At 42.3% G+C, this 12,851-nt stretch overlaps 1 protein-coding gene across 2 annotated transcripts in view; it reads left to right on the top strand.

The window, feature by feature from the left end:
• Positions 1-4,841: 4,841 nt before the first annotated feature.
• The window catches only part of SH3D19 (SH3 domain containing 19), an 85,416-nt gene continuing 77,406 nt past the window's right edge, over positions 4,842-12,851 (top strand). The window contains exon 1 of one of the 2 annotated variants that reach the window (XM_042807571.1): positions 4,842-5,281. In XM_042807571.1, the coding sequence (XP_042663505.1) occupies positions 5,191-5,281 (91 nt within the window). In that variant the 5' untranslated portion in view covers positions 4,842-5,190. Of the gene's footprint in view, positions 5,282-7,572; positions 7,691-12,851 lie in introns of those variants that run through there. The other variant, XM_033007229.2, reaches the window with a different exon arrangement.

The raw sequence follows: 12,851 nt of genomic DNA on the forward strand, positions 1-12,851 counted from the left end.
AACACTGTCCACTGATAACTCTGTGGTTATAGAGTAAATATTAATACTTCAGGACTCAAACTACAAATCAATTTGGCCTTGACAGCCTCTCTTTCTAAGAACCGTTTACCTCTGAACCAGCTCTTTTCCCTTCCATATTTCCTCGTATTTTTCCTATTTCCTTTCCTCATCCTCTCTAATCATGAAGGCAGTAGAAACACATATGTTTATTACCCCATGAGTGATAATACTAATAAAGGAGAAAAATACTGCTATTAAAGAGATGTTTATTAACAGGACAGGAGAGGAAGGGGTGTTTTTAGTCCGCTAAAGTTGGAGAACAGCAAAAGTAACCAAAACTATTTATAAAACTAATTTAAAAACTAAGAGCTATAAGAATCTCCCTCTGAATAGTTTTTCCCCACTTGGCTGCCAATTTTTGGTCTTTTGAAATAATTGGATTTGCTGCTTTCATGCAGAGATCCTTCTCATTTTTTGAGAGCACTCCCAAAATCCCTAGCTTTTCGTAATTCCCCAGTGTTTCAATAACACTTTCCTTATTCCAGAAAATCAATAATCTTCTATTTAATCATCTTCAGTCATCATAAAACCATTTACCTTTAGACTGTCATCATGCCGATACGCTGGGAGCCACAAGCAGTTGTAACAATGCAAGGAGAGCCCACACCTAGCTGGAGACATTTCAGGAAGTCTGCAGGCTCCTGATATGTCATTCTTCAACTACACTAAAACCCATTGGACCAGCTGAACACAAATGGAAATCAAATTATCAGATCTTGGCTCTCAGCAATGTCAGCTTCCTATACTGGCTATATTGCCACTGTCAGTCGTCTATTGAACAAGATCCTTGTTATTTTTACTCAGAACAAAAATAATGTTGTCATGTCCAAAGGCTACATTTTTCCCTTTTGAAAACACTCTTTTTCATCCTTTGCATTTTTAAAAAATCCTTTGTCTGCATTCTTTTGTGGTCTGAGGCTCCTGTATCTCGGCCAAACACTGATACATTCATTGCAGGCTTCAGCTGCTTTGCAGAACCTGAATAGACATTGAGGCTACACGGGCGACTTCAATTAAGCAGTTCTATAGAGCTGATATTTTTTGTTGAAAAACAGTGTCTTTTTGCAGGGCCAAACAAAGTGGCAATTCCAGGGATGCAAATCAGAACAAGATACTTAAAAAATAATAACTGCCAAGGCAACTAAGTATAAGCATTCAGCAGAGTACAAAGACTCATTTACACAGTTGTTTCCTTCTTTTACACTACCATGTGAAATTCCAAGTATGTACATTACAGCATAGATGCATATGATAAAGTAGAATTTCAGTGAGAAATTTCCAGATTTTAACAACCAAATTGCAGACTTTTTGAGACAGTAAGGTTTGTTTTCTTGAAGAAGTGTAGCTATGAAAATATACAAAAGTCTTCTTATTCCTACGCACATGTACACAGCAGAGATTCTCACTGAAGCACAAGAATGCAATTATTTTTCCCTCACCCTGCCTGTAAGACACAAATACATTGTACTTCATGAAGGGCTTTAGAGCAGCATATGCCACATGCTGCTGTGTTCCTCTCGACTACCTGAGACTACAGCAAGTGCTCTGCTGCTTTTTTGTTCTGTTTTTTTTGTTTGTTTTTTTTTTTAATAAGACTTCTGCAACTTGCTTCTATGTGTACTTTTTCTTCCACTTCTATTTAATTTTGATAATTTCTATCAGTTTTTTTGTTGAAAAGTAGAAGAGGAGCTTCATTCCTTGACTTATTGGAGAAAGTTTCCCACCTGGCTTTAATTCCTGCTGCACTTGAAAAGGTTGGGTCCAATCCATACCCCACGCCTCTTTGTTTCCTTCCTCCCCTGGACCCATCAGCCCAGCAGAAGCCTTCTTTTGTGTTCCAATCTGAGCCAAATTATCACAAATTACTCTGTCTGGCCTAGGCTATTATTAGACCAGCCTGCAACTGTGGCTCTTTTGATTATTTCAACAGCTGGTTTTGTTGATTTTCTAAAGACTCAGAAGCACAGTTCTCTCCTCCCCCTAGAAACTGCTTACCCAGATAAAGGGCTGTGTCAGGATCTGCTCCGAGACTGCTAAAGTGGATCTGCTGCTCAGGAGCACTTCGTCAGAGCCCATCTATCTCCTGCAGACTTGTTAAAGCCTATCTCCTTCCTAGATACCTCCATTAATTACACACTTTTATCAGGTATCAGGCCAGGGATGTGATGCTGCATTTGACAGAGCAACCCTAAAGCTGTTGATCACTTGAAAATACCGGTATAAGCTAGAAGCGCCGCACAGCTCACAGTCAGTATGGATGAGTGCATCTGGCAAGCACTCACTAGAAAAGAATTACTTGTAAGAAATGGAGCTCTAGACATCCACCCTCTGTCTCTACTCCCTTACAGTACTTGCATAGTAGCCGATTTTGCGGCTGAGAGAAGAATATGTGAACAAACTTACACATTCCCGTATATTACCCTACATACACTTGTTCTATGGGCATTTAAAAACACCTCTGAGCTTGAAAGCTTGTGGCATTTGTACACTGGCAGTGTGAGTACACCTACAGACAACATGCCCTGAAGAACTCTAGCTACTGGTAAGCAACCTTCTTTTGGAAGCAATGTGCATTATTGAATGTGTTTTGCAATAAACATTTTAGTAATATGATTCGAGTATTTCATGCAGTGCTGCCATGCATTTTAATTTTGTTTAAATGCTGGGAATTTTAACTTGTTTACAGTATAGTAGTACTGATTGGAAACTGTTTCTAGTAGTATGTTAGTTATTGCTACCTGAATCTTGTATCCACATACGAATTGTGTCATAGTTTGATCGCTTTATTTCTGGTGAAGTCTGTCCTCTATCGGTTCCAGGCATTTTTTGAATGGCTCCTCCAGCTCTAAAACTCCTGTTTTATAGCTGCCCCTGTCCTGAGTGCATTTCCCACTGGCAGACCTTGGTATATAGCCAAGCCATTGCTTCAGAGAATTCATCACTTTATATAATTTAGGTATTGCACTTACACTTTTAAGTAGGACTTTCCCTGTGAACTCTAAGCAAGTCTTCATGATTGTCATAAATACGTATGATCTTTTCATAATCTATTATTTGAGATTTTGGGGAATGTTTTCTTGGTCACAGCTGGAACTATTCCATCCAGCATGTTTTTCTTAGGCCTAAGATCTCTCCAAATGTATTTTTCAGTATTAGATGCTTGGAAGCCTCTGTGTTAATTTCATCACCAGCAACGAAAGGTTTAATTCAATTTCCTAGGCTTTTTGAATTCACATTATGTTCTATGATATGTTTCTGTTTTTTCCTTCCTTGATAATTTTACAGGACAGCAAGCTTCCTTTCCTTCTCCTCCCAACAGCAGTGAAACACATAGTGTAAAAAGGAGATATTCAGGAATGGAAAATGGTCCTTGTCACTCTTTGTGGTTAGTGGAGTTCAGGAGCTGAATACAGGTGCTCCATTTTGGCTCCACAGCGAAGAACCAGAATACAAACAACACATACTGCTTGTCTTACACGGGAGATTCTCTTTTGTCTCTCACACATGCACATACCGGTGACTTCCTTCTCTTCTGTTGTTCTTCCTCATACTTTATGCATTGGAACTTCTTGTGTTTTTCACTGAAGGTGAGGCATTGTGGCACAGCCCTGTAACACCTGTGGCAGCAGTGCACCACTGAGGAACTTTGTAACCAGCAGGTCGTCCTGCACAAGGCAGGCTGGTCTTGCATTGAAATTTGTGAGGTGAGGCGATACCCTTTGAATTCACGCACACAGAGGTCATCTGGAGCACGAGGCTTTTGAGAACACGTACCTGCAATGGAAGGTTTGATTTGTCTGTTATATAGTCCTGCTGTACACCCAGTTTTATGCCTGGCCCTATATCTTCTTAGAGTATAAAGCCTTACGTCCTTCTAAAGTATAGCTATTCCACCCCTTGAACACTAAATGTTCCAGGGAAGAAACCTTCTTTTAAGAAACAATTATTGTAAAGTCAAGCATTTAAACAGTTAGAAATGCATAGACAATCATTTGTATTCACGCACTGTATTTTTCAGTTTTGTGATCGTGTGTATTTTTTCAACCTGCACAGTGTGCTTTATTCAGTGTACAGAGTAGATGGTGCTTGGTGAGTAAGCACAGATATTGCTTAACATTGGGATTGCTCAATGTTTTGTTGTTGTCATGTATTTTATTTATTTACTGTCCATTATTAACCTGCTCTGAAGCCGAATCAAACTTCCTCATAAGTGGTGCCTAATATGGAGTCATCTGTAAAACCATGTATGGCCTGATTTTACAGTAACCATATGACGTGAATAAGCAATATAATTTCAATTTTAGATATGGTCAACTGAGGCTCAGGGGGGAAAAAAAAAAAAAAAGCTAAAACTACACCTGACTTCTAAGCGTCCAACCTGAAACACGGCCAGATTTTCTGTATCGCCTCTGAGCTGGAAGTGTGTAAACTCATCGGCTTCAAGTGCGTCCATAAGATCACTTCTCCTGAAGTGGTTTAAACCACACTATCGAACCCCACGCCAAGAAATACATCCTCCCGGCCGCGAATTACCGCCGGCCGCCGTTTGAACGCCCGCCTGCCCTCAGCCCGCGGGCCTCCCGGGGCCCCGCTCGGCAGGGCCGGGCTGCTGCTCTACCCCGCCGGCACCCCCGGTACGGCCGGGGCGCCCGGCCTCCCAGCGCGCTGGGCACTCATTGCGCTTTTCCCCCCCCCGCGACCGCCGTCACGAGGGGAGGAAGCCCTCTCCCCCCCCCGGCCCGGCCCGGGGCTGCGGCGACTCCCAGTCCCCCCGCTGCGGAGCGGGGCACGGCGAGGTGCCCGCCGGCGGCCGCCAGGTACCTCCCCCCGCCGCCGCCCCTTCCGCCCCCTTTTGCGGCGGTGCCAGGCGGCCGCCGGGTTTCCTGCTGACGCCGGGGAGCCGCGGATGGGCAGGAAGGGCCGCCGCCGCCTCTCCTCCCTCCCGCCTCGCTCGCCCCGCCGGCAGGAGCGCGGAGCGGCCGGGGCTGAAAGCTCGCCGGGAGAAGCGGGGCGGAGGGGGCGCAGGTGCAGGGCAGGCCCGGGCGGCCGCGCTGAGGGGAGGGCTCCGGCCGCGGGCGGACATGGCAGCCCCCGCTTCTTGAATGCTGTCAGCCGGCCCCCCCGCCGCCGATGGCCGAAGCCTGGAGGCTGGAGGAGGACGAGGAGGAGCTGCGGGAGCTCGGCAGGAGGCACCGGAGGGTCGCCCTGAGCTCGGCGGCAGGTGAGGGGCGGCGGCGCGGCGGGCCGTGGCGTCGCTTGCTTTAGGCCGGCCCCGGCCCGGTCCCCGGGTCCCAATTCCCGTCGGGGGGCCGGGGCGGCGTTGGCGGTGCCGCCCCAGCGTGCGCCGGCCCGGGCGGCTTCGCCCGCGGCCCGGTCAGGTCAGCCCGGGAGCGGGGGGAGCCTCGGGCCCGGCGCCAGCCGCCGGCGGGCTCCCCTCGCCCGGCCGCAGCCCCAGGGCCCGCGCCTTCTCCGAGCCCAGGCTCAGGTGGACGCGCGCTGTCCATCAGAGACGCGTCCGGACGCTTAAGATGCCGTAGCGGGAAAGAAAATACCGATTTTTCTCGAAAGGGCCAAGGTGGAGTAGCACCTAGGTGTCCGAGTTGTCCACACGTACCCGTTCCCCTGTAGGTGTGGGCCTTGGCAAACAAACGGGAGTCAAGGAGCGGTACGTAGGAGAAGGCATGGAGTCAGGAACTTAGGAGCAGACAGATTGATACGTCTTCCTAGAGAGACTTGGAGGTCACAACAAGCTTTTGTTTGAAATGGTGAAATCCATTGGATCCTGCCAGCAATTGAAAGTATTTAATTCCGACATCACTGTTAATTGAGGGGCGATGTGGATATAACATTTCTGCAGTCACTGAGGTGTGAATGCAGCATTTCTTCTTCTGTCAGCGTAAAATCCCCTCTAGAATGAATCGTTTTCGTAACACCTGTTTCCAGAGAAAAATCTCAGCCACACTGCATATTTAAAGTTGAATTCCAAATATTCTGATTTTTAATAATTATCATTCAAAATTATTTCATAATTAACCATAGCAGTTTAGTAACTTCAACAATTCATGTGGGTTTGCATCTACCTGAGCAACAAGAAATTGAGTGTCCCCTCGTAGATGAGCACAGCAGTTTGAGGGATCGCAGAGGAAAACTTGCAACAGGCAGGCCTTGTGGCTTCTAATGACCCAAGTTATGTCACTGTGTATCTGAGCAGGTGCACTATTAGCAGGAACCTATTGAAACCATTGTGGCTTGGCATGTGCTCAGGGTTTCACCTTGTCTAGGGTAGGGTACAAAAAAAAAAAAAGGTGTTGGTTCCTGTATGGTTTCCTCCATAGCTAAATGTTCATGCTGCTAGTTACGATGTCTGTTTTTTAAAGGTATTTCTTTTGGAGATTTTCATTAGTGGAAAACATATAATTGGTTCTACAGTTATATATGTATATAATCTTTCCTGCCTTCTTGTGGAACAAAGCTTGTTCTCAGAGTTTGTCTTTGGTACAATGCTACTAATCAGTAGTAAAAGGCATGTGTCCTTTTTTAGTTTTTATTATTTTGTCCTGACAACCCCCATTGAAATGGGCCTGGCACTGTGTACGTTACTACTGTAGTGTATATGTGAATGAATAGTATTCCATTTTAGCACTCTCGCCTTCTTTCCATCTGCTTGCAAGACTCTACAGTGGAAAATGGCACAAAGATTTCTAGTGGAACATTCTTAAGGCATCGGTGAAGGGTACCACCTGAGGTGGATGAGGTTGCTGTTCTTCCCCTACTTGACAATTCTCTTACACCTTTATTTACAAACCTATTGAAAATAAGTGGGGGTTTTTTGTGTGTAATACACAGTTACGCTGCCAAAATGGTAATGTAAATAGGTGTTTAATAAGCCTGTTGGATATTTTTGCTGGGTTTAAGAAATGTTGTAGTTGCATCTTAATAGACTGTCAGTTTAAGCATTTCAATCTCTTAAACTAATTGCGAATGTGAGCAACTTAAATTTCTGGTATGTTCAGTTTATGCATGAAAGTGCATTAAGGGCAGTTGCTCACCTTTGTCCTGCACGTACAAGTCGTGTACGCAAAGCGGTAGTTGAAATGTGAAAGTTCACGATTGCTTCTGACCTATTAAACACTCAGACATGTAATTAGCAGTGTTTTATTGGAGGACCAGAACACAGGAAACCGTGGAACGAAGTAGTATTTTCCCTTGAAGCTAGTCACAGTTGTACTACGCCAGATACTGTGAGTTGAAGCCAGCTAAACTAATCTGACAGCTTGCTGCCTCTTCTAGAGGTGTGATCTCTTTCATGGTCATGCACTTCTGCTCTCTCTTGTGTGTCAGCTCTGCTGCTTGTCCGACCTGTTGGTGAGTGAAATCACTGAAGTTGTGGTTCAGTGGGAGACTGGACTGATCTAACTCGGTAGCTGCCGCCACCTCTTGCAGCCCTTGTGCTCTCTCTCTAGAACCTGCACCAACCTGTTCAGGTGCGTTGGCCGAGCAGAGAGCTATTCTTGTTCACTTCAGTGGATGGGAGCCTGCTGATTCAGCTCACTGGAATGGTTTTGTACAAGTGCTGATGAATGTTGAAGCTGGCACAAGGAAAAGAGTAGGAGCATGCAGCCGGAGGGAGGTAAGAGACTCTGCCAGCCAGGAGATAGCTTGGCTTAGGTTGCTGTGAAACTGCAGCCTGAGAGCTGTTGGAGATCTCCCCATAGGGTGTTTTTGTTTGGTTGGGGTTTTTTCACTGGATTGAGTTGGGGGCTTTTTTTAATGGTCTAATGAGCTGAAGAGGCTTACCTGAGCACTTGGCAAGTGCCAAAGCTGGTTGATGTTAAAGCAGGGAATGAAAACTTGGGAGTCGTGAACAGAGAAGATGGGCAGAAACATCCTTGTCCATGGAGTAGCCGTAGATAACTCAGCTGACTTGTCTGACTGCCTGTTTTTACCCCACTGCATGTCATGACGATGGAATTGTTTTCTCTGAATTCAAGAAAGCTTTTTAATTAGCATGCTCTGGAAAACCTTCAAGAAGATACTAAATAGAGCAATTTAAGACTCTTCCAATTAAATAATTTTCCCTTTGAGAAAATGCTGATTGTTTGATCTTTTTTATATATATTTATAGGTTTTTTTAAGTGACAGGAGAACTAGGATACATTTTTTAGAAATTGGAAAGAATAAAAGTAGCTGCATAAGTTCATTAAGCTGAATCATCTGGTCACCTGGTGTGGGAAAGGAAGCCAGTCTTGCTGTAAACATTTAGGGTTTTTTTTACTGCAATATAACTAAGTAAATGAGTGTGATTGATTTCTACCCCCCTTGTTACATATTTCTGTCATATACATTATTGCTCTGGGAAGTAATAGAGAACACTGGATTTTTACTGGATTTTTTGGTTTAGAATGTTAATATTTTTTTTAGTTTGGTTTTAATAAAGTGGAAACAAAAAACCCAAACAACAGCAAAAAAAAAAAACAAACCAACCTAAAACCCTATTTCCCTGTAGACTTATAGGCTCTCTCCAGTCTAACTTTGGACCTTAATCTGTTGTGCTTTCTTATTTTTACTAGCTTTTTATTCTGTGACTTGACTAAAATAAGTGGACTTGCAGGAAAGTATATAGTGAATATAGTAAATCTTAGTTATGAACTGCGTTGGTTAATTACGTGTCCTTGCTGCCACGTTAGGGCTGAGGGAGCATATCAGTATTCTGATGTTATCTAAAGTGCACAAGAAATTTTTAACGTATTCAGTATCTGTATTCTGGTCAGTGTTCCTTGAGAAAGAATAGCCCATTATGGATGTGACAGATGCTTCCTTACTTAAAAATAAAATAAAATTGCTAAATACAGAAGTCAATAATGAAATTTATTTGAGTCCATAATGAAGAGCTATTGTGATTTGTACTTTAATGTGTAGTTAAAAGTACAGATGGTCAATAATACAAGGAAAGACTTTGACTTAATTTAATATTGCTCTGTTTTACTTATGACAAATGCTTGTCTGTGGTTTGTTCCCGCACAGCGGCTTACAGATTTTGCACTCAGGTTTTGCTGTGCTGACTGAAGCATCTCTGGGTTTTGGTTTTTCCACCCCTTCATGTTTCTGTGTCTCCATAGTATTTCAGATGTTTTCTGGAACTTTTTTTCAGCTCTAGTGGGCAATTTTAGATTATGGTTGAAATAATGTATTTTTGGTTGTCTGAGTGCTTTGGTTTTTTTTTTTTTTTTTTTGCCAAAGCAAGATCTAGTTCAGAGTTGGATCAATTCTTTACACTCCCTTAACTCCACATCAAACTGGTACTAACTTGTTTTGGAAGCTGAGAACAATGAGCTGCATCCAATATAACAAATTACGATTGAATATTTCACTACTCAACATGCTGAGAGGTTATGGGAGTACATTTGTGTAGTGTGTCTGATGAAATTCAGTGAACATTTATTTGGAGGCATCACGGACTTTGTACAGATAAATGAAGAATTCAGTAGAAGAATGCTCAGCAGTTGTTCCCATGTTAATGCAAAATGTGTTTGCCCTTAAGAAGTAAAGAATAAGGTGGTCTGAAATTCTTAAGTCTGAGACTGATGAAGTGATGATGTCCTTTAGGGTTCATTGGTTCATAACATGAGCAGCCCAACGTTAGTACTTCCCAAGGGCTGGCAGTGACCCTGGAGCAGAGAGAAAACATGATTAGGAAAAAAGTGGCTCTAAGAGTTAGTTGCTGTGTTCTTAATATTAACTAAATCTTATATTTAAGAAGCAAAAATATCTGCATCTTACAGAACAGAAGTCAGCATTGTTCAGTTGGAAACTTCTTTGTCTGTATGCCTGTGTTCTTCACTGCTGATCTGGAAATGGTTCTTGCTTGTCCATAGCAAGACTAACCATTTATCATCTCTTATACAGAGAAACAAAAAAAAAAAATAATCCCGATAGAGGGAATCAACTGCCTTGAATAAATGCATACGGTCTACCTATGATCTGCTAGTCTATCCACGTGTACACAAGAAGCCCTTAAAAAGAGGGCTGAGAGGAGAGGTGGGGGGTGGGAGTGGGTATTTGGTTTATTCATTTAATCAGTTGGCTTGTAAGTTCAAGAAGTGGTAGAGTTGATTACCAGCTGGGCACTTCTTCCCACTTTCTCCTAGGATTCAGTCTGGTTTGTTTTTGCAGTCACAATGCAGGCTCACGGGCTTCAGTTTTAATAATTGCTTGAGGCACCACCACAGTAAAACACTTAAAATTCAGAGTACAAATAATGTAATTCTTCTGTAATAATCTCTAACTGGTGTTAATATGTTGTATGATAAGTATTAAAAAGATTACCTGATTAGGCCTTTCCCGTAGCCCATTGAAATTACTGCACACATTGCCACTCAATTTTGTAGCCTTTGAATGTAGCTTGCTTGAGGTAAATACAAGATACTAACTAAAGCTTTTGTGGAAGCTAAATAACGTAGCCTATACATGGAAATTCAACAACATACCTTGAAATTCATATGTAATATCAGTGGCAAGAAGAAAAACTGTTTGCAGTTACTTAGCCAAGAGTGTAGACTGAACCACAAAGAATGTTCTGTCTTTTGAAGAAACAATCCTTCTCAAAATGAAGACTCCTCTAAGGAAAATAACTGAGTAACTTTTGATAGTCAACAGGATGATTCCCTAGCCAAGGAAACTGTAGAAAGACAAATAATAATAAGTATTATTATTAAGTGATGGAATGGACCACCTTCTTTTAGGTTATAGCCAAAGCAAGGCACAAAAATGTGTCATTTCATATGGAGTGGTGAGTTTGTAGCCAGAGAATTACCCATTGAGTTATGATTGCCCAAAGACCATACAGTTAACTGCGTTGCAAGCAATCTTTTCCTGTCAAGGTAACAAATGATAAATCAGGGTTGTTGCATAAAGAATGGGAATAGACAGCAAAGGGCAGAATGAATCATAGCCTCAGCGCAAGAATCTTTTACCATAGTGGTTGTAGTTTACAGATGGAAAGAAACTTTGATATTTGTAAATAAATTTGTCAGTATTAACTTTTGACAGTATAACCTTGATTTAAAATCTGAACAGAGAAGTGATGCTGACACTCCATTAAAAGTTGATGTAGTTCTGCGTGTGTTGTTTCAATAAGTATCTCATACAATATGTGCAGTATGAAAAGAAATTTTATTTTGATAGCACTTAAAGCCATTTGCCATAAACTTATTCTGTTGATGCTTATTATCTATAGTTAAATACAGTGCTTTACATCTAGCATGGTTTAATTTCTTTGCTTTGATAATTTTGAGTTTGTGGCCATGGAAGTGTTGGCTGGAAGGGAGCACTGGGGTTACCTAGTCCATCCTCCCGCTTGAAGCAGGACTGTTGCCAAGGCTAGATCCATCCAGGCAAGGCTTTTGTCTAGCTGTGTCTTGAAACATCTCCCAAAAAGAGAGGGATTTACAGCCTCGGTGGGTAACCTGCTCCAGTACTGCACAACCTCCTAGTGAAAGAATATCTCCTCATGTTCAGCCTGAACCTCCCAAGCCACAGTTGTGACCATTGGCCTTTGTAATATTGTCCACTAACACCGGGAAGAGTTTGCATTTGTGATCTTTGTTGCTACCCCTCAAATAGCTGCGTGCTGTTGTTACATAGCTGCTTTGCCTCCTCTTTGCTGGACTAAAGAAGTCTGACTCCTTTGTCCTTCTCATTGTGCCATCCTGCCTCGCTTAGACAGGTTCTCAGACTGGCCAAAACCAGAGTGGAAGCCCTGTCTTTGTTACTCGCCAAGATTTTTACTCTTCTCTTGAAAAACAGCATGCACCAAAGTTACTGAAGCATTCCAGCAACAGGCTTGGGAAGACAATATATCATTCGTTTATCTGTGGTTTGCGCTTGGCAAGCATCCTTCCCTTCGGTGAAGGACAAAAATAAGTTTTGCAGGAAAGCATAGATTTAGCAGTTGATGGCACATAGCAGGAAAACTTCCTTTTTTCCCCTCAACGTTATATGAATTTTGAAAGACACAGGATTTTATGGATATCGATATTTTTAAATTGACTATCTGATGCAGTGCTGTGTTATACTAACTGCTTCAGGTGGTGTAATAAATCAGCAAAGATTTGTATGGATTGCATGTGTTATTCCAAAAACCATCCAATTTGATGTTCTGACTTGAGAATTTAGGATCTTAAAAGATTTAATGGAATTCTAAATAAGTTACTTCAAAGATGAACTTAATTGGTTTCTGAAGTCTTGGCATATGTTACAAAACAAATCCATACCTGCTTTCTGTGGCTGTATGTAGTTGTGTTTGGGTCCAGCTTGAAGGGCTGGATGAAAGCAAGGTTGAAAATGTTCACAGCACAGTAGAAGCTGAATGCAACAGATTTTACTGTTCATTTTCTTTCATACTGCCTCTTTTTTCTCTAAGATTTTTAAGAGGTGGTTGTATCTGTTTTGTGTGTGAGTCACCACCTGTCAGCTTCTTCAGGCTTCTGGAGAAAATGTGATTAGATCAGAACATGCAGAAGATTTCAAATGATGGACCTTGTCACTCCTATAACTAATAATAGGGTGTACTGCCTCAGCCTTTCAGAGCTGTGATAGTAGCTCATATATGCCCCAGTGTGCAAACTGAAAAAAAAAAAAAAAAAAAAAAAAAAAAACAGGTAACAAGAATTTTCATAATTTTCATGTCCTTAGGAACATCATACTGGATCAGACAAAAGGTTCATCTTCTCAGGTAACCTGTTTCTTACAGTTACCTACAAATGTATTCAGGAAGGTATGCAAGAAACATG

This window comes from Tyto alba, unplaced genomic scaffold (assembly GCF_018691265.1).
Source record: "Tyto alba isolate M040663 unplaced genomic scaffold, T.alba_DEE_v4.0 Super-Scaffold_6, whole genome shotgun sequence".
Lineage (NCBI taxonomy): Eukaryota > Metazoa > Chordata > Aves > Strigiformes > Tytonidae > Tyto > Tyto alba.